This window comes from Tenrec ecaudatus, chromosome 4 (assembly GCF_050624435.1).
Source record: "Tenrec ecaudatus isolate mTenEca1 chromosome 4, mTenEca1.hap1, whole genome shotgun sequence".
In the NCBI taxonomy this organism is placed as follows: Eukaryota; Metazoa; Chordata; class Mammalia; order Afrosoricida; family Tenrecidae; genus Tenrec; species Tenrec ecaudatus.
The window spans coordinates 196,599,844-196,623,078 of NC_134533.1; the positions used below are offsets into that span (position 1 = coordinate 196,599,844).

General features: G+C 40.6%; 1 protein-coding gene across 1 annotated transcript in view; it reads left to right on the forward strand.

Moving 5' to 3' along the window:
- Positions 1-23,235, forward strand: part of COL6A5 (collagen type VI alpha 5 chain) — a 127,829-nt gene that overhangs the window by 76,630 nt on the left and 27,964 nt on the right. Inside the window, exons 35-36 of the mRNA XM_075547895.1 lie at positions 1,191-1,281; positions 10,907-11,115. Coding sequence (XP_075404010.1) covers positions 1,191-1,281; positions 10,907-11,115 — 300 coding nt within the window. The remainder of the gene's footprint in view (positions 1-1,190; positions 1,282-10,906; positions 11,116-23,235) is intronic.

A 23,235-nucleotide genomic window follows, 5' to 3' on the forward strand; every position in this document is an offset into this window, starting at 1 on the left:
TAAAATAACTCAAAATTGGAGCGTGCTAGTCTCTTCTGTGTCTTCACAACCACTGAGCACAAGCTTGCTTTTAACTCAACAGAAGAACAAAACCACAGCCTTCACACAACTCCCTCTACCCACATGCCCACCACTCGTGCTAATATGACAGGGTTTTTCCCAAACTGCTGACCCCAATTTGGCAAGTTTTGATGCTGACACTTTGGATGTTCCTGGCAATGGCAGCTACATCAGAGTCCCTGCCTTAGCAAAGCGAGTGTTAGGTGCAATTGATAACTAGTTACCTTCTTGTGTCAAAGAAATCAGTGGGGAGTGGGAAAACGCATCTTCAGTCAGAGCGTATAGTAATTGTAAGATTACAAACTTTCTCTGATGTACTTTCCTGGAAAGTATTGTCTGTGTTACTCAATGATCAAAGGCCTCTTTTATCTAAAAATAGTTTATTTTAAATTAAATGAGAGGGAAATGATACTTCTCAATTTCCCACAGTTTACAAAACAACATCGGGAAGGCACTAAAGTGGAAGATTACTCAGATGTGTAAGCTACAAGACTTTCTATGACTCTTCTCCTAAGAAATTGGTGTAAATCGGCACAGAAGCACAAAGTAGTATGATGTAACAAAGTATTAACTTTTCTCTGTTTAGCTCAATAACATAGGTCTGCATATAAAGCTTTCAAGAATCAGAGTGAAATTTTTCTTTTGGTCTGAGCTTGTGAAATTATGTGTCCCACGTCATCCTTAACCCTCCAGGGACAATTTGAGGAGTGGTTATGTGTTGGGCTCTGATCCGCAGAGGAAGCAGCTCGAAACATCAGGCACTTCTTGGGTGAAAAACCGGGGCTCTCCAGTCCCATAAAGAGTTACATCTCAGACACAGTTCTACCTTGTCCTATAGGATCTCTATCAATTGGCACCAATTTGATGGGAGTGAGATTATTTTTTCTATTTTGGGGGACTTTGGCTTCCTTTTGTCACCTTGACAATCTTTGACTACAAAAGCACTCCAAAACCCAGTTTTGAATGATAGTTATAGTTGCCCCCAATTACCACTTTCACCCCAGCTAAATCGTACTGAAATATTTTAGTGACATGTATTGCTTCGAAGGGGATACCTGTCAAGATACTCTTTACCTAGCACACATAATTTCCAGGTTAAACATCTAAGTATAAATTCGATCTCTCAATAGGAGGATTTAATCAGTATCCACCACCGATGCTTGAGGATGACTGTAGACTCCAAGAGTCAGAAGGAGATAATCTTCAAAATAGCCACTTAAGGTGAGCTGAGCAACTCTTACATTTACACGCGACTGCTAATTGATGGATGGGGAGGTAACTAGCTGGTGGCAGGTTGTTAGGTTGAAGAAGCTAATAAGGCCTCTATAGTAAATGCTTTGCACATTCCATTTTCTGTCATAGAGCTTTCGTATCAAGCATGCTTATCTAATTGATGGTTTTAATAACATCTTCTTAAGTTGTACTATAGTTTTGCATTTAAATGCATAGCTTTCTCAAAGTCCCATAAATCAAATGTATCTCAATATTTCATTTAAAAAAATAAGCAGTTTCCATTCAGTTAATTCTGACTCATGGTGAATCTGTATATGCCAAAGTTAAACTCTGCAGGGTTTAGAATGGCTCATTCTTTGAGACGTAGAGAGTCACGTCTTTCTTCCAAGGGGCCTCTGGATGGATTGGAACCATCAACTTTTGATTAGTAGTTAAGTGCTTACCTGGTTTTTCCACCTATGGACTCTTTGAGAATGCTACCCACTATGATTGAGTTGGTTCTGACTCATAGTGACATGATACAGGGTTTCCAAGGCTGTAAATCTTTATAGGAGCACACAGCCTCATCTTTCTCCCAAAGAATGGCTGGTGGGTTTGAACCACTGACCATATGGTTAGTGGTCCAGGGCTTACCCAACAGTGCCACTCCACTAAGATTCTCAAATAGAACTTATGATTGCTTCATCTCTCCTCAGCCTCCTTTGCCATTTCTCGGTATTCCAGTAAAGTTCTGTTCCACACTCCTTCTCTCTTTGATCCATCTATTTACTCATTTTAAGGCCCCAGGCACAACTTAATGAATGAGAAGATAAAACAGAACCTTTAAAACTTAGGCTAATTGATTGTATTGACCTATAAAACTATGACCCTAAATTTTAGAACCATAAAAACACCATGAAGTGTTTAATTGTACCTAAGTTGTACCAGAACATTCCTGGTGGCGTAGTGGTTGGCCTGCTAATTGCAAGATCAACAGTTCAAAACTTCCAGTTGCTCCATGGGAGAAAGATGAGGTTGTCTACTCCTGTACAGAGCTGCAGTCTCAGAAACCCGCAAGGGTTGTTCTACCTTGCCCTATAGGGGCTCTATGAATCAGAAGTTACTGGTTGTGATTTGAAGTACTATTGAATGGTGAAAACTTATTGAGGAGCAGAGGCCCACTGATGTAGTTGTAAAATTATACAAAACACCTTTACCCCCCCCCCACTTTTCTCCCCCTTTTTATGCCTGGTATACAGCTTAATGGTAACAGCTACATGTATCTGGTTATGTAACTATTCCCTTTAGCAGATATGCCAATTTTCCCATCACTAGACACAAAAACTCACCACTTTCCAGCGAGTTATTTCACCTTTCCCTCCCCCATCTTTGGCAAATAGTTATTCGTCTCAATAGAATTAGTTATTTTGATAAAATTTCAGACAATGTTTGTCTGTTTGTGATTGATATATGTAACTCAGCATGCTGTCTTTGAAGTCCACTCATGTTGGAGCATGTATCTGTATTTCATTTTCCTTTAAGGCTTGGTGGTATTCCATTTTAAGTGTCTACCATGTTTGTTTCCACCACTTGTCTGTCAGTTTGTCAAACTGTGGCAGCTTGTGTGTTGCTGTGATTATGGAAGCTAGGTCACGAATATTTCAAGTATCAGAAGAGTCACCCAAAGTAAACAAGTTTCAGGATGGCTTCCAGACTATGAAAAGGACTAGGCTGTGCACTCTGGAGGAATTCGACAGTGAAAACTTTATGTATAGCACTGGAGCATTGCCAGATACTGAAAGGTGCATGAATGCCATCGGAACCTTGTCAAAGACAGTGCCGGAAGATGCGAGGCCCTCAAAATATGACTGAGGAAGAGCGACCTTCTCAAAGGCGAGCCAACCATCACAGCATGTGTGGAGGAAACCTTCAAGATCTTCATCTGCTGATGGGGCACCACTAAGAAGAAACAGCTGCCAATATCAATGAATAATTGGAACTTGGAATATAGGAAGTGTGAATTTAGGAAAATTGAAAGCCATAAAAATTAAATGAAACATATAAAGATTGATGACCGAGGCATTCCTGAGCTGGATCGCACTGGTAGAGGCCATTTGAATCAGAAGATCACGTGGTTTACTATGCAAGAAAGGATAGGTTCAAAAGTAATGGCATCACTCTCACTGTTGAAAGGTCATTTCAAGAACTATATTGAAATACAGTGCTGCCTGTGAGAGGATAATATATATCTCCATAAAAAGAATTATAGTCATTCTATTATTTAAATTTATGCACCAATTAATTAAGCTCAACCAAAATATTCACAGCCATCAAGTCAAGTCTAGCTCATAGCTACCATAAAGATCAACATAGAATTGCCCCTGTATTTTCCCAGGACCACAACACTTTGTGGGAGTAGAAAGTTCCATCTTTCTCCCTTGATCCACTGGTAGCTTCAAACTGCTGACAGAGTGGTTAGAAGGTCAACATCCTACACCACCAAATGAAGACACAGAAGAATTTGATCAACATCTTTAGTATGAAATTGATCAGATATGCAATAAGATGCATTCACACTTATTGGCTATCGGAATGCAAGAGTTGGAAACCAAGAGAAAGGAACAATAGTTGGAAAATACAGCATTTGGTGATAGAAATCAAACTGGTGATCACATGGTAGAATTCACAAGACCAGTGATTGCTTGATCACAAATATTTTCTTTAACAACACAAATGATGACTATCCATGTGCTCGTCTCCAAAGGGAATACACAAATATCAAATTGACTACCTCTCTGGGAATGGGCGATGGAGAAGCTCAATATTTGCAGCTGAAACCAGGCAAGGGTGGGCTGTGAAAGAGACCATCAATGGCTCCTATGTAAGCTCGGGTTGAAAAAGAAGAAAATTGAAACAAGTCCACAAGAGCCATATATGGCCTGGAGTCTATCACACCTGAGTTTAAGAACAACTTTGGAACAAAGAACAGTATTGATGAGCTGGTCTTTATGTGTGTAGCACGCTTCTTCTTGGATAATCATCTCAACCTCACCTTTAGGAGGTTTCTGAGACTTAATTTTAGTGACAGGTCTAGCGGAAATAATGGGTGGTGAGAGTGTTTCCTGGGTGTTTCCTGGCTAATCTGCACAGGTGTTTCTAAGGGCTCAATATCCTCTTCTTCTGGATCATCAGCCCATATGTTCCCATCCCATGTTTCAGGGTCCCAACTTTTCCCAATTAATGCCCTTACTTTGGTTTCAAACATTACTCTAGATCTGCAAGTCAGCTGCCGTTGTAATTCAGCCACTCGTATAATGAGACTCTGGACCTGGTTCTCAGCAATGTCAGCTCTTTTACTAGAGGAGAGAAGGCTCTCCTTTGTAGCACAGATGGAAGTTTTCAAATTTGTTAGTCTGCACCTGAGGCGTGCTTTTGAGGCTCTGAGATCATCCCTCTCCTTAATCACACTTTCCATTGTACGATGAACTGCTGGATGACATCAAGAATACTGCTCGTGGATGTCACTTCACCCTCGTGTTGGTGTTCTTCATCCGGGTGATGTGTCTGTGTCTTCCTTTTACCTTCATCTCGTTTAATACTCAATAAATGATCTCTTTAAGAAAAAAATATATCGTTCATGAAAAAAGCAAAAGGTCATTAAAAAGAGAGGGAGGGGAAAAAAAGAAAAGATCAAAGTGCATGTCAGATGCGACTCTGAAGCTTACACTTAATGAAAAAATAGTTAAGGCAAGTAGAGGACAAGATGAAGTCAAAAAGCTGAAGAGAAAATATCAAAGGGCAGCCAAGACGACAAAGTAAAATATTATATTGGAATATGCAAAGACCAACTGTTAGAAAGCCAAAAAGGAAGAACACACTCAGAATGTTTTAAGAAAAAACTTAAGAAAAAATTCAAGTCTTCAGTTGAAATATTGAAAGATTCTAGAGGTAAAATATGGAATGATGCAGGAAGCATCAAAAAGTGGAAAAAATACAGAGTCATTGTACCAAAAAGATCTAGCTGATATTCAACCATTTCAAGAGACAGCATATGATCAAGAACCAGTGGTACCAAAAAAGCTCAAGCTGCTCTAAAGGCATTAGCCAAAAAGAAGGCTCCAAGACTCGATGGGACACCGATGGAAATGTTTCAGAAAGTGGAGAAAGCACTCACTGGAAGCACTCATCAGTCTGTGCCAAGAAATTTGGAGGTAGATACTTGGTTAACTGATTGGAAGAGATCCATATTTGTACTCATTCTAAAGAAAGAGGACCCAATAGAATGCTCAATTAGACACTATCATTGGTATCAAATGCAAGTAAAATTTTGCTGAAGATCATCCAACAATGGTTGCAGCAGTACATTGACAGGGAGCTGCCAGAGGTTCAGGACGAATTCAGAGGAGGATGTAGAACAAGGGAAATTATTGCAGATGTCAGATGGATCTTGGCTAAAAGCAGAGAATTCTCTAAAGATGATCACTTGTGTTTTATTGACTATGCAAAGGCATTCAATTATGTTGTGCATGATAAACTATGGATAGCCTTGAGGAGAGTGGGAATTCTAGAACACTACATTGTGCTCGTGTGGTGCCTGTACATGGATCAAGAGGCAGTTGTGTTAACAGAACAAGGGCACGCTGCATGGTTTAAAATCAGGAAAGGTGCGTGTCAGGGTTGTACACTCACCATACTTATTCCGTCTGTATGTGGTGCAGATAACCAGGGAAGCTGGGCTATATGAAGAAGAATGCAGTATCAAGATGGAGGAAGGCTTGTTAACAACCTGAGGTGATATTCGGATGACACAACCTTGCTTGCTGTAAGTAAGGAGGACTTGAAGCCCTTGATGCTAAAGATTAAGAGTTGCGGCTTTCAGTGCGGATTACAACTCAGTGTAAAGAAAATCATCCTCCTCACAACTACAGCAACAGGCTCATCATGATCAATGGAGAAAAGATCAAAGTTGTGCAGGATTTTGTCTTCCTTGGCTCCACAGTCAATGCTCAGCAGCCAAGAGATGAAATGACACATCGCATGGGGTAAATCTGCTCGACAAGACCTCTTTAAAGTGTTGAAAAGCTGTTGCTTTGAAGACGAAGATGCACCTGAGTCAAACCAGGGTCTTTTCAAACATCTCAGATCCATGTGAAAACTGGACCTGGAATAAAGACAGAAAGAATGTCAATGCAGTGGAATTATGATGCTGACAAAAACAATACGGGAAGTGCCACAGACTGCCAAGAGGATGAACGAACCTGTCTTGGAAGAAGTACAACCAGGATGTGCCTTAGAAGCTAAGAGGGTGAGACTTAATCTCACATACTTTAGGTATGCTATCAAAAGAGACCGGTCCCTGGAAAAGGACATCATGCTTGATTCAGCAGAGGGGTGGTGAAAAAGAGGAAGGCCCGTGCCGTGATGGCTGTGACCATGGGCTCTGACAGCAACAATCGTGAGGATGGTGCAGGGCTATCACTCTTCTTGCTGTTGTACGTACGTAGAGTCACTAGGAATTGGAAGCAACATGTTACAACCATCACATTTGTTTATTCATTGATCTGCTGCAGTGTGCTTGGGTTATTTCCATCCTTTTGTTATTTTGACTAGACATAGCTGTGCCCGTCTTTGATGGTGTCGTTGGTTTTATGTCAGGAGGATACATGCCAAGGAATGGGCTTTCTGAGTCATATGGTAATTCTCCATCACTCCTCTGTCAGTTGGCATACTGTGATGGCGATTATATCGCTGGGATACTAGAGGCCAGGACACTGCTATTTAGATATCAGTAGGGTCACCTATGGTGGGTAGGTTTCAGCAAAACCTGTAGACTAAGACTAAGACCGGCAAGGAAGGAGGACCTGGCAGTCTACCCGTGATAAACTCGGCAGGGGCAAACCTTATGAATCACAGCAGAGCGGTGTCTGATGCAGTTCTGGAAATGAGCGGCTCAAGTTAGAAGGCACTCAGCACTAGGAAAGGGCTGTCTCATTCCAGTTGAGTTGACCTTACGGATGTGGATGGAACAAAGCTTTGAGGACCTTTGTTAGGCATTGGTGAGTTGAAATGGACTGGTATTAGCCATTGTGACTCAGACAAAAATATATGGCCTACTACACCAGAAATGACAATGAAAAAAATATGGCTTTACATCATTGTCAAAATGAGCATTTCAAGATTTATCCATAAGTACAATGCTTTAAATGAAAGGATAATATCTATATGCCTACAAGGAAGGTTAATGAACATGATTAAAATATATTCATATATATATTATATCATACCAATCACCCATACCCAAGAGAAATTGAAGATTTTTTAAAACAACTTCTGTGGTCTGAAACTGATCAAAACATAATCATGATGCATGGGTAATTACTGATGATTAGAATACAAATAATAGAAACACACACATACAAATGCCTGATAGTAGAAAATCGGACATTGGTGATAGAAATGACTCCAGAAATGGCATTGTAGAATTTTGCAAAGTCAACAACTTATTCCTTAAAAAAATTGTTTCAACAACAAAAATGGTGATTATACCTGTGGACTTCACCAAACGGAATAGACAAAAATCAAAATGACTGCGCCTGTGGAAGGAGGACAGAGTTTAGTAGCATCAGGTAGAACAAGAACTGCAGCACAAACTACCAGTCATTCCTAGGGCACTCCATGCTGAAGCTGAAGAAAATTAAACCAAGTCCACAGAAGTCAAAATATGACCTTGAACACATCCCACTGGAGTATATGCTCAGTATTACTCAAGCAGAAAGAAGTGAGAAAACATTCAAGCCTCAGTTTGAAATATTGAAGGATTCTATGTACAAAATGTTGAAAGACACAAAAAACATCAAAAGAAGATGACAGGAACACACAGGACCGAAAGGCATTAGTTGGTGTTAACCATTTCAGGAGGTAGCAGTCGCTGCATTGGTGGTCCAGTGGTAAAATTCTCAGGAGGTAAAATTCTCAGGATCGAGCATGAATGGGATTAAAGGAAGAAGTCTAAGCTACACTGAAGGCATTAGGGACAAACAAGACTTCAGGAACTCCCCAACTGAGATGTTTTAACAAGCAGACCCAACACTGGACGTGCTCACTCGTCTATGTCAGAACACTTGGAAGACAGCTCCCTGGCGAATCACCTGACAAGAGGAGATTCATTTTTGTTCTCATTCTCAAGAAAGCTGATCCAATAGGCTGTGAAAAATAATCAACAGAATTATGAAAATTACATGCATGTAAAAGTGGTTGCAGTAAAACATGGACAGGAAACGGCCAGAAATTAAAGCCAAATTCAGAAGAGGATGTGGAACATGGGTATCATTGCTGGTGTCAGACGAACTTTGCCTGGAAGGAGAGAAAACTAGAAAGAGGTTTAAGTGCGGCTTCTTGAGCGCGCAAAGACGTTAGACTACATGGATGATAACCAATTGCAGCTTACGTGTGAGGAACGAGAATCCCATAGCACTTAATTGTGCTCCTGTGGAACCTGTGCACTGACTAGGAGGCAGCCTTCAAACAGAACAAGGGCACGTTGCAGGGTTTAAAATCAGAATAGACATACTCAATACGTATGCTAAGCAGATGGTACGAGAAGTTTGGCTTTATGAAGAAGGACACGGCATCAGACTTGGAAGAAGGCTCATTAACAACCGGCGATATGCACATGATACAGCCTTGCCTGCTGAAAGCCAAGAGCACGTGAAACGGTTACTGGTGAAGATAAAGGCTTAAGTACGGGTAACAGTTTAACCGAGAAAACAAAAATCCTCACAGCGGAACCAGTTAGCTGCATCGCGATGGAGAGGATACTGACATGATCAAGGGTTTCATTTTACTTTGATCCACAATCAACACCTGAAGAAGCAACAGGGAAAAAAATTGAACCATGTACTTACACTGGGCAAGTGTGCTGTGAGGGACTCTATTAAAGTGTTAAAAAGTAAAATATGCCTACTACTTTGAGGTCTAGGGTGCATCTGACCAGAAGAGTGAACAGATGAGAAATAGAACCAGCTTGCTCCTTAGAAGGGAGGCTGGTGAGCCTTGGTCTCGAGGACTTTGGGCCTGTGATCAGGAGACCCAGGAGCCTGGAGAAGGGCGTCGATTTGGTAAAGTAGAGGACTCACAAAAAGGAGTAAACCCCTCACAAAGATGGATTGACACGGTGGCTACAACCAGGAGCTCAAACATAGCAACAATTGTGAGGACAGTGTGAGACCAAGCAACCACAATGATGAATACTTCTGAGCATCTTTAACATGTTTGTTGGTTACTTGGACATCCTCTTTGGCTCATAGCCTTTGCCTGTTGTTTTTTTATTGACTTATTTCTCTTTTTGTTTTCATTTTATAGATGCTTCATATATATGTGTGTTCACACCTACACAAACATCAGATACATATTACATAGACATCATATAGAAATCATATATAATACATACATTATAAATGCTTCCTATCATATGCATACATATGTGTATATAGTCACCATATCTTGTCCAAAGACTTTTTTTTCCAACCTGTAGTTTATCTTCCTACTCTTTTGATGAACATAAGTAATTAAGTTTTACAAGATTTCCGTTTCCTATTTTGTCTTCGATTTGTGCACTTATTGTTGGCTTTGACAGCCTCTCATTTAAAATTACTAGATCTTTTTCCCTATGCGTTCTTCTAAGAACTTCACAGTTTTAGCTTTAACAGTTTGAGTTGGCTTTTGTACATTGTTTGAGGGATAGGTCTTTGTGAAAAGGATGGGAGTGGTATCTGATCTCTTCTGAGCTTATAAGGTCAGTTTCTTTGAGGCAAGGACCAGACCCTCCACCCTCCAGTTTCTGACACCACCCACCCCTCCCGTGGTACTCTACATCTCTGCTGGGTTCAGTCATTTATTGCAATGGGCACATGGAGCTCACAGACAATGTTTATAATTATGTGGTTTAAAGAAGTCAACAGGCTACAATTCAGGATCAAAAATGCTTAAGACACAGTTCTTCCAGTCAAGTCTCTCAGCCATGCCCACTCTGATCCTTGACCTCTCATCCACATGGAGCCTTGGCCTCTACCCTGCTTGTGCAATGTACTAGAGCTCTTTTAATATTGCTGATAAATACCCAGAGGGCACACCATTCCACCACAGACCTTGGCCTGAAGGCATACAGCTCTATTCCACATGTCCGCAAACCTAGTGTCCCAATTGAGCACCTAGAGGTAACCCACTCCACAAGAGAGTCTCCTACCCAGAGGACTTACTTTATGCTCTCTGTTGGCCGGGAAGCCCACCATCCGTCTCTGGCTCTGGCTCTTGGTTCTGCCGCCACCACTGCTTTGCTGCTTCTCTCGTGTCAGTTTTCTGTCACTGGAGCAGTGCAGCTCAGAAATCTTGGATTCCCAAGGATAGGCTCCACCCTTGACTCTTCTTTTTTATGCTAATGAAATCCCCACTTCCTGCTTCTGAGATAGCTCATTTTATACCCAGAAGGATAACAAAATTGACCAATTCCCCATCTTAGGTTTCCAAGTTTTTAACAATCACAGCGATAGGTAAATAATCCTATCTGATTGATGGAATTTTAAAAATTGCATTCTACATTTTGCAGATTCACTTAAACCTTTCTTTTTTCCCCTAGATTTCCTTTCAAGTCAAATGAGAATTTTTCAGGAGAGGACAGCTTCTTTGGGGATGAAACATTTACCGAGAGAGACTCGCCTTTTGTGTTGGAGGACAATGGAAGTGACCATTTAGTTCACATTCCAAGCCAAATAGTTAAGCCACAGACATTAATGATTAAATATGCAAATGCTCAGGCTCCTGAAGTAATGGCAAGGCTCACTTCTGGTAAGGAAATGAAAAGTCGTGGTTGAAATGTTTAAATAACCTCATCTCCTAACTGTAGGAAAGGAGCAAATACATTAAGGCTGGTATAAACGCTGGGAAATATCACTGATATGCTGAAAAAACTTACGGTCTTTCTAGAAACTACAAATTACAAAATGTTATACCGGAAGAGGCAGTATTGGGAGCCTAAGAACGAAAGAATAAAATGAACACTTCTTACCGGTTCATTCTGGTTTTACCCCTTGCTGCGCATTTGCCTCTCTACCCCAGGTATGCTGAATCAGAATCTACATTACACACACACACACATACACACACACATGAATCACCCGGGAATCTATAATAATCACCTAGGGATCTTGTTAAAATGGCGATTCTGCTTCAGTATATCATGGGTGGAAATGCAAGTTTGCTGTCTGAGGCCAAACTGGAACAAAAGAGTTCAAAGTCCAACTTAAAATAGTTTTTAAAGTTTGGCCCCATTGGTCCCCTAGAGTTTGTGCCTTTCACGAGAAGATGTGTTTTGCTTTGGGGGTATCTGGTGATGATAGAATATAAACTCCCTACCACCTACATGATAAAGCTTAAAGAAAGTCTATAATAACTTGTCAGGATGTCATGGTTTAAAACAAATACAGAAATCTCTCCGCATTTTCGTGTGTAATGTTGACATATCCAAGAGATCCTTTCTTGGGCCATTCCCTTGATGCATTCAGAATCTTGCATGATGCTCATCTAACTAGAGTGCCAATGTTTAGCATTGTCTCATAAGTATGATGAATGTATTTCAAATATGTGATGGGAAAGAAAAAAGACGGTCAAATTTGTGCTATAACATTCATTCTCACAGCTTTTCTTAAGAATTTTTCTTGTGTTCAACACACATTCCCCCATAACTATATTTCACATGCAAATATTTGGACCTTTTTTAGCATCCAAAGTTTCCATAATAGAAAATAATCACAATTACGAACAAAAAAGTTAATCGTTAGCTGAAAAATAAGCACATCTTAGCTATAAAAAAAGAGGTACTGCAGTAAAACTTAATGTATGTAGCATTACTTAAAACACTTTTTGTTGTCATTTCAACAAAGTCTAAAGAAGAGAATTAAACCTTTGCTCTTTTTAGTGGATATGGTTAATTTGAAGTATTCGTTTTGATGAGATGAGCATTGTGATAATCCTTCTGGCAGAGGAATTTCTTGCTCTCTGTTTTAACAAGAAGCAGAGAAGGTTTTTTGGCAGCGTGTTAGAACGATAAAATTGTCATTGTAATTGTCTTGTTAGATTGTTTGCTTTTGCTTCCAAAATCTAGTAATCCCAAAGTGCGACCCTTCTCGGGAAAGCCAGATATGACTGGATTAAAAAACAAACAAACAAAAGTTCATCTGTATGGCCATCTTTAGTGACCATTGCCCAGGAGTAAAGGGGAGACTTTTAATTTTTTTCAGATGCCTTGGAATCAAGATGATTCTCATAAGATATAATTTAGTTAAATAAATAATTACGCATGACTCTCGCAGGAAAAAAAAAAAGTAACTGTCCGTTGCCCTGACGCACCCTATTCTGCCTGCAGTGGGTTGACATGAGCTGCGTGTGCTACGGAGAAGCATGTCAGGGTGGGATGGTTTGGAAATGGTGAGAGTCTCAGACCTGAGGAATGTTAGTTACCTTTAAATATAGTATCCATTCTTACATGTATATACTATACTTGAAAATGAATGTGAGTGTCTGACCATAAAGATTTGGGGGGCTTTGTGCTGTTCCTTTCTTTTGTATCATCTGCAGCCAGTTGCCAAGAACTGGTGCACTTTCTGTACAAGGTGCTAGCTTTCTGGACAGTCAATTGCGGTTTAGATATTTTACGTGGTCACCTGGAGATGAGCTTTGATAAGTTCCAGATGTATTGCAAAAATAAAAGGTCAATAACTTTCACAAGCACTTCCATATGCTGTGTTTATGTTACTCGTTTATAATGTAAGTCAAATGGCTGATGGCTGATCTTTCAGCCCTTGAACTGAGAGCCTTGAGTGACAGTCAGGGATCTTAACCATGGAAGGAATGTATAAAGTCCCCAGAGTCCAGGAGCAGAGTTCACATAAAGCACATCCACAGAGTATCTTCCTGCTACGCCCCTACTGATATCCCTACTCTTCCTCCTTCCTACCTGACACAGTTTCCACAGTAATCTTCAAATCCATCACTTTCCTGGCCTCTCCATTGCAAAGCTCCAAAGCTCACCGTCATCGTCATCACGGCAATGCTGACTCTCAGCCACCCTCTGGGACAGGGTAGAACTGCTGCCATGGGTTTCAGAGACTAAATCTTTACAGGAGTAGAAAGTCCCATCCTTCTCCCATGGAGCGGCTGGTGGTCTCGAACTGCTGATCTAGCAGCTCTGGGCCCAATGCACAGTCACTATGCCAGTCTAAAACACAACCTGTATTAGAATCACCTAGAAGTCCTAAGTAAGTACAGACTCCTAAGCCCTGCTCAGAATGGCTCCTCCAGACTTTGAGGGTGAGTGAAGAGGAGAAAGCTACATTTGTAAGATTCATAGAAGATACTTATGTGGCCTCAGCTTTGATATTCATTATCTCACTGATTTTCAAAGGGTGTTCCCTGCTCCTGGAAACATATTAGAAATACAGATTCTGGGCTCCTACCTCACACCTATTGCATCAGAAGCTTTGTGGGTGGGAATCAGCATTCTGGTTTTTATTAATCAACACAAGTGTTTCTGTCATAGGCTAAAGTTCAAAATCATCCTACCACCTTGGTTTACCAAATTTTGTCTGTGATCCCAGTGGAATGGGAAGTCATTGAGTTCTGGTATCACAGAACACAGATGTGTTGCCCAAAAGGTACCAGGTGTTATAACCAGAGATATCATTTTATTTGGCCAATCGAAGAACACTTACCATGCATGGATCTATCCATCCAGTCAATCAACATCTAGTCAAATGCCTTCAACATCTAAATATATAGGACTTTTACAAAGATCATATGCATGCATTTCGACTACAACATCTGAAATACAAACGTTTCCTGGAAAATGCAGTCCCTCCTGCATAAAGCTTAGAATTAAAAAGAATACCAGCTGAAGTTACCATAAATCTTGGAGCTGCTCACAACGATGTGTGAGTCCTAGGCTAAGTTTGGGTCAGCAGACCCAATGGCTAGATAGAAGCCAATGGCTTGTTTAAGGTATGACTAGGATACTTTCAAGAGGAAAAAGGGGCAGACTGATGTTCTATGAATGCTAATTGTTGACCCAAACTTAGCCTAGGGCTCACATGTAGTTGTGAGCAGCTCCAAGATTTATGATAACTTCAACTGGTATTCTTTTTAATGAACTTCAACTGGTATTCTTTAAATGAGAAGCAACACTTTCCCTTTCAGACTAGGATCAAGATGTGCTCAAGGCAATGGTGTAGGTTTTTGATTGTTTTTGTTTCCTCTTCACGTTAATCTGATTCTGATCTATAAATTGTCCCATAAAAAACCCCTAGTATAGTCTTTTACTTTAAATTAGTCATACTATCTTAGAACTAAAAGAGGATTTTAGGAGCTCACAAATTCAGGTGAGGCAATACAGCCTGGCCACAGCAGAGAGGATTTTTTTTTTTTACAATGTCTGGGGACATCTTTGGTTGTTGCAACTGGAGGGTGCTACTGCTGTCTAGTAAGTAAACATTCTACAATGCACAAGACAGCCCAACCACCCAACAGAGAAGTGCAAGGCTGGTCAAATGATCCATAGTGCTGAGGCTGAGAAACCAGGCTTCAGAAGACACTTCATGCTCCCAATTTCATAGAACTAGCAGACCCAGTAAAGGGGACTTGAGACTCCCACACCTGTCTATTGTTTTCCTATTACACCTCCAGGATCCTGAGGACTACCATAGCTTATACATTTTTCGATAAAAATAGTTCCCAAAGACTTCTGGCAAGATGGCAGACTAGGCAAAGAAGCTACCCTGACTTCGACAATATAGATACAAGAAACCAAATAAAACCTCGATAATCCTGGAACCCCGAGCTTAAAAAGAAAGGGTAAAGAAGTGGATCTAATACCCATTAGAAAAAGAAATGTAATGAATGTGAACAGCAAGCAAGGAGGCAAGCAGATAGGTCAACAAGCCTGACAGCATGACAATAATCTATTTTGGCAGTTTTTCCACCAAGACAGCAACCTAATCATCAGCTCTGCTCACACAGCCCTGCACCAGTGCCCATATTAATAGCTGGTGTGCCAAAAGGTACAACCTTCTGCTTACTCCCTACACTCTGCGAGCGACCAGAAATACGATGGATGCACTACCCCTGTCATCCAAAGACCACTGATACCCGCTGTATCCGGCCTCAGGTCCACCTCAGGTGGAAGGCACACACTTGTAGATCAGGTGCAAAGTACACCCCCACTTTGAGTGGGACACATTTTCCATGTCTTCAGACCAGCCAAGTGGACATTGCCAAACTGGCCGCCCAATCCCTGGCTGCCTTCTGAACCATCAGGAACGCCTGCTAGGACCAGGTGTTCTACCTCCAGTTGCCCCCGAGGTTGCATGAGCTCCTCGTGGATCTAGGCACCATACCACCCGTGGCCTCCTCAACCAGCAGAGTGCACCAACCTGTACTGAGGATGCTGCCCTGCCACCTCCTCCATCTACAGAAGTGCCGTGCACACGCCCTCCCTCCCTCCTGTTTTGTCTTTTTCTTTCCCTATGTTTATTTTTTTCTTCTTGTTTTTTCTATTTGTCTCATTCCTTTCTTCTTTTTTCCGTGTTATTTTCTTCCCCATGGATAGCATTTGCTTTTGGCTTTCTTTCCTTTAGTCTTCCTCTCTTCTATCTTCATTTTCTTTTCTTTTTTCCTTTTATTGTTCCTTGTTATCCCCCTTTCTTCCTTTCCCTTATTCGTTATATTGTTTGTTGTTATCCCTCTTGTTTTTCTTTTGCTCTTTCTCATGGAAGACATGGTGCCTACACTGCCCGTCCACATGTGCACCTCTTTCAGTCCCACTCACTGGGTGAGGGCCATTTGATTAATAATAGACAGTGGCCATTTCCAGTCTCACCGGCCACCGACTGTGCTACCAAAGCAGTGAACAGCGAACAGTGCAAGCACCTCCATCCCCTATAATTGATCACACTCCCCAGAGAGAGCACTCCCACATTAGCAAGCAGAGTATAGCACACTGTTCTTGCTTGACCAGATTAAACTTTTAAAAAAACGCAGGCAAAGCACAATATAAGATCACTGATGAATACAAATACAATCCACCACAATTTCTCAAATAACTTCTGTTCACAAAAAAATACACAAGGCAAGCTCAACAAAAGACCAAAATCCAGAGCCAGGAAATCTTCCTCAGAATGACACGGCCTTGGCACTCCCTGATAAGGAGCTGAAATGATTACTATTTAGGTGCCTTCAATCGACTGACAGAAAATGCAGCAAAAAGGGAAACAGAAAAAGAAAAAAATTCTTTATAAGAATTTAGGAAAACACTGAACTGGCACATAAATGAAAAATTAGAAACCATGCAAAAACAGCAATAGAAATTTAGAAGATAAACACTAAAAGATCAGGGATAGATAAAGCATGGAGAGAGCGAACGCAGAACTGAATTAATGAAAGAACGAAAAGACCGAGTGAGTGAGCTTGAAGGAAAATCTCTCGCAATGCAGTAGATCATTTAACAGAGCTCTTCTGCCACAGCCGGGGATACTCACACCAAAGGACCTTGGTTTTCCTTATGCATCTGGATAAGAAGCTGGGGGGAGACTTGATAGGATGATGATTCATCTGTGAGTTGTTGTTAATAGTTCATTGTTATTCCCATCCTGCTTAAAATGACCAATCTCGAAGCCACTGTAGTGGATCTCACTTCCAGCAAGAGAGAAGAGCGTGTCCTGCTTCACTGGAACGAGGGGGCTTGGCCAGGGAAAGAACACACAGAAGTAAACGTTTTATGCTTAGGTGGTAACTTTGGTTATTGTAACCTGTAGTCGCTGAAAGGAATGTTAAAAAATCACATATTGCAGCCGAGGAAACAAAAGCTGCCTCTAGAGTGCCCTGACGTCAAATCTAGACTGATAAAGAAATGTATGACTGGTAAGGGGCCAGGGCCTACTAGGTCTACCCTGTCAGACTCCCAAGGCCATGTACACATAAATGGAGACACAGTCCGAGGATGGAGAAGCGAAGGTCAAATCTGGGTGTGTGCACAGACTATGGGTTGTGTGTCTGTCTGACTGCACTGTGTTTGTGGAATGTTTCTCCTATCTGGTGTTGTAAGACAGGCCTGCATGTGTGATGGGAATTAATATGAGTTTTATGTGACCAGAGTGCTTGTAAGCCCACCTTTTGCCTATCTTTGATTGGCTATGCCAAAAGGGAGTTTGGGAATTTTCCAGCAGGAACAGGCTGTACTGTAAGTCTGAAGCCTGTGTGGAGTTGGAGGACTAGGGGGAAGCCTAGGTGGCAGCCAAAACTTCTGAGAGAACAAATGGTTTACATTTGAAGGGCAGACCTTCAGAGGCAGGGTTGGGGTGGGGAGGGAGAGAACAAAAGAGAGCAGGCTGTTGGCTTTTGGAATTTTGAGCAAGCAGTTGGCCGTTGGATGTATCCATGCAAGGAAAATCTGTGCCCATCTAGAAGTGAAAGTTAAAGGGAACGAATGGGCACACAGCCCAGTGTGCTTGCTGTGCCAGTCACCTGGGTCCACTGGATGTAAGCGTGGGCTCGGGGGGAGGCGGGTAGGCAGTGAAGCTATGAGTTGTGTGGACACCTTCCATTGGCATCTGTTGACTTAGTCCACCCAGGTGAGAGAGGCGAGGAAGAACTGGCTAGTCTGAAATGAAAGATTTCTTTAAACCTGGACCTACAGGCATTAACCTAGCCCAAGAAGGATAGAGCTGATGAGAATGAGAGGGAGCCAGTTGATCTGAAGTGCTGGAAAGTGTGTGGGGACACTCAAGCTTGCAGCTGGCACCTAATTAACCTAGTCTGAAGGTGAAGGGCTGACATGGACAGAACCCACACCAATGAAGAGAGATGTTTGTCGCTGAGCTGGAGTGAATGGGTGCGATTTGTTGGCTGGCTTTGTACTGGACTTTGCTCATGAATGCAGATGGCCACAGTACCAACCAGAAATAAAGATTGTTCACATTAAGAAACATGCTTGTCTCCTCAGAGTCCTGGGTTGAACAGATTGGGCACTTTATGAATCGGGTAGGTAACATGGGGCAAGGTACATGTATGAAGTGTTTGGCTTAAAAGCATTCATGGGTGTGCTCACCATAAAATGATTAAAAATTTGACAGTGAATTCTTCATGTTTGAAAAGGACAATGGCCACAAATGTCAGGGGCTGGACTGTAATTCAGTGAGTTATTTAATACGACTCTTCTAGCCCTCGTCTTAGACGGTCCCAGTAAATGTAAATGTCGTTTGTTTTCCTGATGTGTCTGGAGAGAAAGGTAGAGGAAATGCTGATTGGATTATAAGTCACCAGTGAGTAGTTAACAGAGTTAATTGTGCTTGCCATCCCTGCCGTCCTGCTGAGTATACACTTGGGGAGAGAAGAGGATGGTGTTCTCACCACCAGCAAGAGAGAAGAGCCAGGAGGGGAGTCTGTCCTTTGGACCCTGAGATCCCTGCATATTGACCTTTTTGATCCAGGAAACAGCTCTGATACCAGAGGAGTGGCAGGGGAACATCCACCACAGAACCAGGAGCCAGAGCATGAGATAGAGTGGTGGAATTCTCAGTCCAGCGAGCAAATAAACCTACCTCAGTGCTTTGGGGTAGGAAGATGGCTTTTGTAGTGGTGTGCCTCTAAGTACCTAATTAGGAGAGCTAGCTTGATGACCTATGAAATTGGAGCTGAGTGCCCCCAGGTTTTGACTTACAGCAGAATAGCATGTCCTCTGGGTACTTATTGGCATCCCCCAAAAAGCTATATTACATTGCTAGGGCAGAGGCAAGGCCAAGGGACTGAGAGCCAGAGAGAGGCTTGCCTGTGAGCACAGCAGAGACTATCCTGTCTAAATAATTATATCTTGAGTGTTTCTCACCTGGATTTTAACCTGTTAACTTCCCTAAAGAGGAAAAAAACATAACAATATAATTGTGAGCATAATCGGTGAGTTCTGTGGTTCTTGGTTATCTATCGAAGCTAGAGTACTATGGGAGGGAAGTTTGGTATGATAGGGTAAAAAGGGATGGAGGGTGGAGGTATTTCTAAATTCTGCCTTGTGGCAATGAGCCTTGGGAGGTCAAATATGGCCCCACGCCATTTTCCGATCTTTCTAGACTAATCTGTTAGAGGGGCAATCTGGGAAAACAAAACAACAAGAGCAACAAACTAAGAATTATGTGGGGTACCACCAAGAAGAATAACTTACATGTGATAAGAATTCAAGAATAGGAGAAGAAAAACAAAGTAAAAACAAACAAACAAAACATCGCAGAAAATTATTCAAGATTTATTGAAAGAAATTTTTCTGTATGTTGTGTAAGATGAAAAGATATGCATTTAAAGCCTTCAACAAACCACAAAAACGATAGGTTCCAAAAGAAAATCACCCAGACCTCTCTAGGACCGTAAAATCAAACATATTTTTATATTGAGGAAATGGCTTACACAGTTGTAGAAGCAGGCCAGTTGAATCCAAGCAGGTTCCAAATTCATGGATCAGGTATTAATCTGAAGACTTCTCCTAACTTATTGGCATTGGAGGCTGATGAAGCCAGGATTGGCCGGAAGACCTCAGGCTGGTGTCAACAGAGAAGGATGAGTCCAAGGTCAGGACTTAGACTTGTGACTGGAGAGTGAATGAATCTAAGGTCCTCGGGTCAGATGGCAGGGTGCTGATGATAGCTGCCAGGATCAGCAGGCATTATGGCAGACTCTTGGCCCAGTTCCAAAGAACTGGAGGACAATGAGCCAGATTCAGGATTGATTCCCAGATAAAACAAGCAAGCTTTTTCAGTGTCCATTTATCTCGGGATTCAGTCATATCCTAAAGGAAACTTCCTTTCAATTGCACTAGGGCTGTGACCTGAATAAGGAGGTTACATGCCACCCAATTATTCTACTCACACCAAATTGACCACTCACAGCAAGTCCTGTTATAGAATTGATTAACTATTGCACATACCATAATCAAACGTTCCAAAACCAAGGACAGAGAATCCTGAGGAAGCTTTGGAAAAATGAAATATTACCTACAAAAGTGAAGCAGAAAGACTTAGATCTGAGTTCCCAACAGAAACCAGACAGACAAGAAAGCAATGGGATGATATATGTAAAAAAAACTCAGGTGGAGGGAGTTGAGGTGGGGCGGGGGGAGGGGAGGAATTCTACCATGAATAATATACCCAACTAAATTGTCCCTCAAATACAATGGTAAAATGATATTTCCAGGAAAGCAGAAATGAAGAGAATTTGTGAAAGAAATACTAAAAGGAGTTCTTCAGAGAAAAGACTAACCACAGTAGACAATCATCTCTGATTAGCCCATATAATATCACCCAGAAATTAAAGTAAAATAAACATACAAGAGTAAAAATAAGGAACCCAAGACACCAATTTTTACATAAGAACAGCTACAATGCAAAAAGAGAAAATGCAGAGTATTCTCTGAAGCTCCAAACTAAGAGGAAAGGAAGGCAATTTTAAGATGGTATCCACCAAACTCCCAACTAACTGCTCTCAAGTCAATTCTGAGTCATGGTCGCCTTTTGGGAAGAGGTAGAACTTCCCCTGTGGGTTTCCAAGACTGTAACTCTTTCTAGCAAGAGAAAGCCTTAGCTTTCCCCCAGGGAGCATCCGGGGTTTCAAACTTCTGACCTTGCAGTTAGCAAACCAACTTGTAACCACTGTACCACCAGCGCTCCATTATAGGCTTTCAAACATGAGGAAAAATAATAAACCACAGGGTAACTTCAAAGAAAAATAATAAACCTTATCAAAAACAAGGGAAACCATAAAGATTTAGTAAAAATGAAAACAAAAACAACAAAAGATGTGATAAAGAAATTCATAAACAAAACGATTGAAAATACCAAATGCAAAGGATTAAATGCAAGAGCAGGAGAATAATTTTAAAAATCAGAGCCCATCATTATGCTGTCTACAGAGATGCACTTTACACACAAAATAAAAAAATAGAACAAAAATAAAATGATGGATATATATATATATATATATATATATATATATATTTTAAAGAAGAGTGGTGATGTTAATTTCTGGTAAAATAGACTTTAAGGGAAAAAATCAATATAAGAGAAAAGGAGGGAGATTATCTGATTAAATGATTAATTGAACAAATAAAATAGAGCCATAATAAATATCCATGCATCCAGTACAAGACAACTGAAATATAAAAATCAAATTTTAACAGAATTGAGGAGAGAAATAGACAACTCCATAATAAACCTGAAAATGAGCTCACTGCCATCAAGTCAAGGCCAACTCAGAGTGACCCCACAGGGCAGGGTAGAATTGCTCCTGTAATTTTTGAAGCTAACTTTTCACAAGAATGGAAAGCCCACAACAATAGGAGACCCTACTACACGACTTTCTATGAAGCACAGAATAATAAGAAAGGAATTCAACAAAGACAAAAGACTACAGAACACTGTGCCGCTGCCCTCCCAGACATACAAAGGACACTTTACCCAATAGCAGCACAAAATACATTTTTCCAAAATATATTAAATGTTCTCCAGAAGAGATCATATGTTAAGCCACAAAGAAAATATCAATAAACTTAAAAGATCAATTTGCTACACATCATCCTTTCAGATCACATGCTATAAAATTCAAATATAGGAATTTAAAAAATCAAGAATAGGATGATTGGGAAGGAGGGTGGATTCAAATAAATGGAAACTGAGAAGTAATCCTGCTTAAGAAAAATGACGAGGTGATACTAAGGGCTCAAGTAGAAAGCTATTGTTTTGAGAATGATAATGGCGATAAGTGTACAAATGTGTTTGACACAACGGATGGATGGATGCATTGTGATAAGAGTTGCATGATCCCCCAATAAAATGATTTCAAAAAACTACAGTGTAATAAAAGAAAATTTAACGTTGCTTGAATCAAGTGAGAATGAAAATACAACATACCAAGATCTCTATGGCACAGCAAAAGCATACTTCAGGGGAAATTTACAGCACAATCACATGCCCACATTCCAAAAAAGAAGAAAGAACCACAGTCAACACCTTCACTGAACATCTCCAATAAATAGGAAACGAACCACAAAAATAAGCATATGGTTATCAGAATAAAAGAAATAAAGATTAGAGCACAAACAATAAAAAAATCCCAGAAAATAATAGAAAAGGCAACAAAACTAGGAGTTAGTCCTTCGAAAGGATTAATAAAAATGAAAAATCACTGACCAGTCTAATAAAAGAAAGGGATAAGATGCTAATAACATAAAAAAGAAAAGAAATGGGTGAGTTCACAGTAGAACAAGCTGCGGGGAATAAAGGTTAAAATCACAATAGTCTGAGGAACTGTACTCTAACAAATTTGAAAACCTAAAAGAAATGAATAATTTTTTAGAAAGACACTACCTAACTAAATGAACACAGGCTATGGTACAGTATTTAACAGCACCCATAATAAAAGAAGAACTTAAGTAGGCCGTAAGAAATCCCCAATGACAACAGAGTTCAAGCCTAGATAGTTTCTTTGCAAATCTTACCAAGCATCCATACACTAATTCTCCTCAAACTATTCCAGAATATAGAAAAATAGAAAAGTATTCCCAACTTCATTTTATGAAGGGAGCGTAGCCCTGGTACCTTGTAATGAAGGATATTATAATCCAATATCCCTCAAGAACATAGGCAATGCAAAAATTATCAACAAAACGATAGTCAATAGAATCCATGTATATATATAAAGTAATATATCATAATCAAGTTGGATTCATATCAGCCAGGTAAGGATTGTTCAACATTAGAATATCAATCAACAAAATCCATCCCTTAGTAAAATAAAGAATAAGGACAACATGATCACATTGATCAACACAGAAAAGATAGTTGATAAAATTCAACACCCATTCCTGATTATCTATCTATTGTA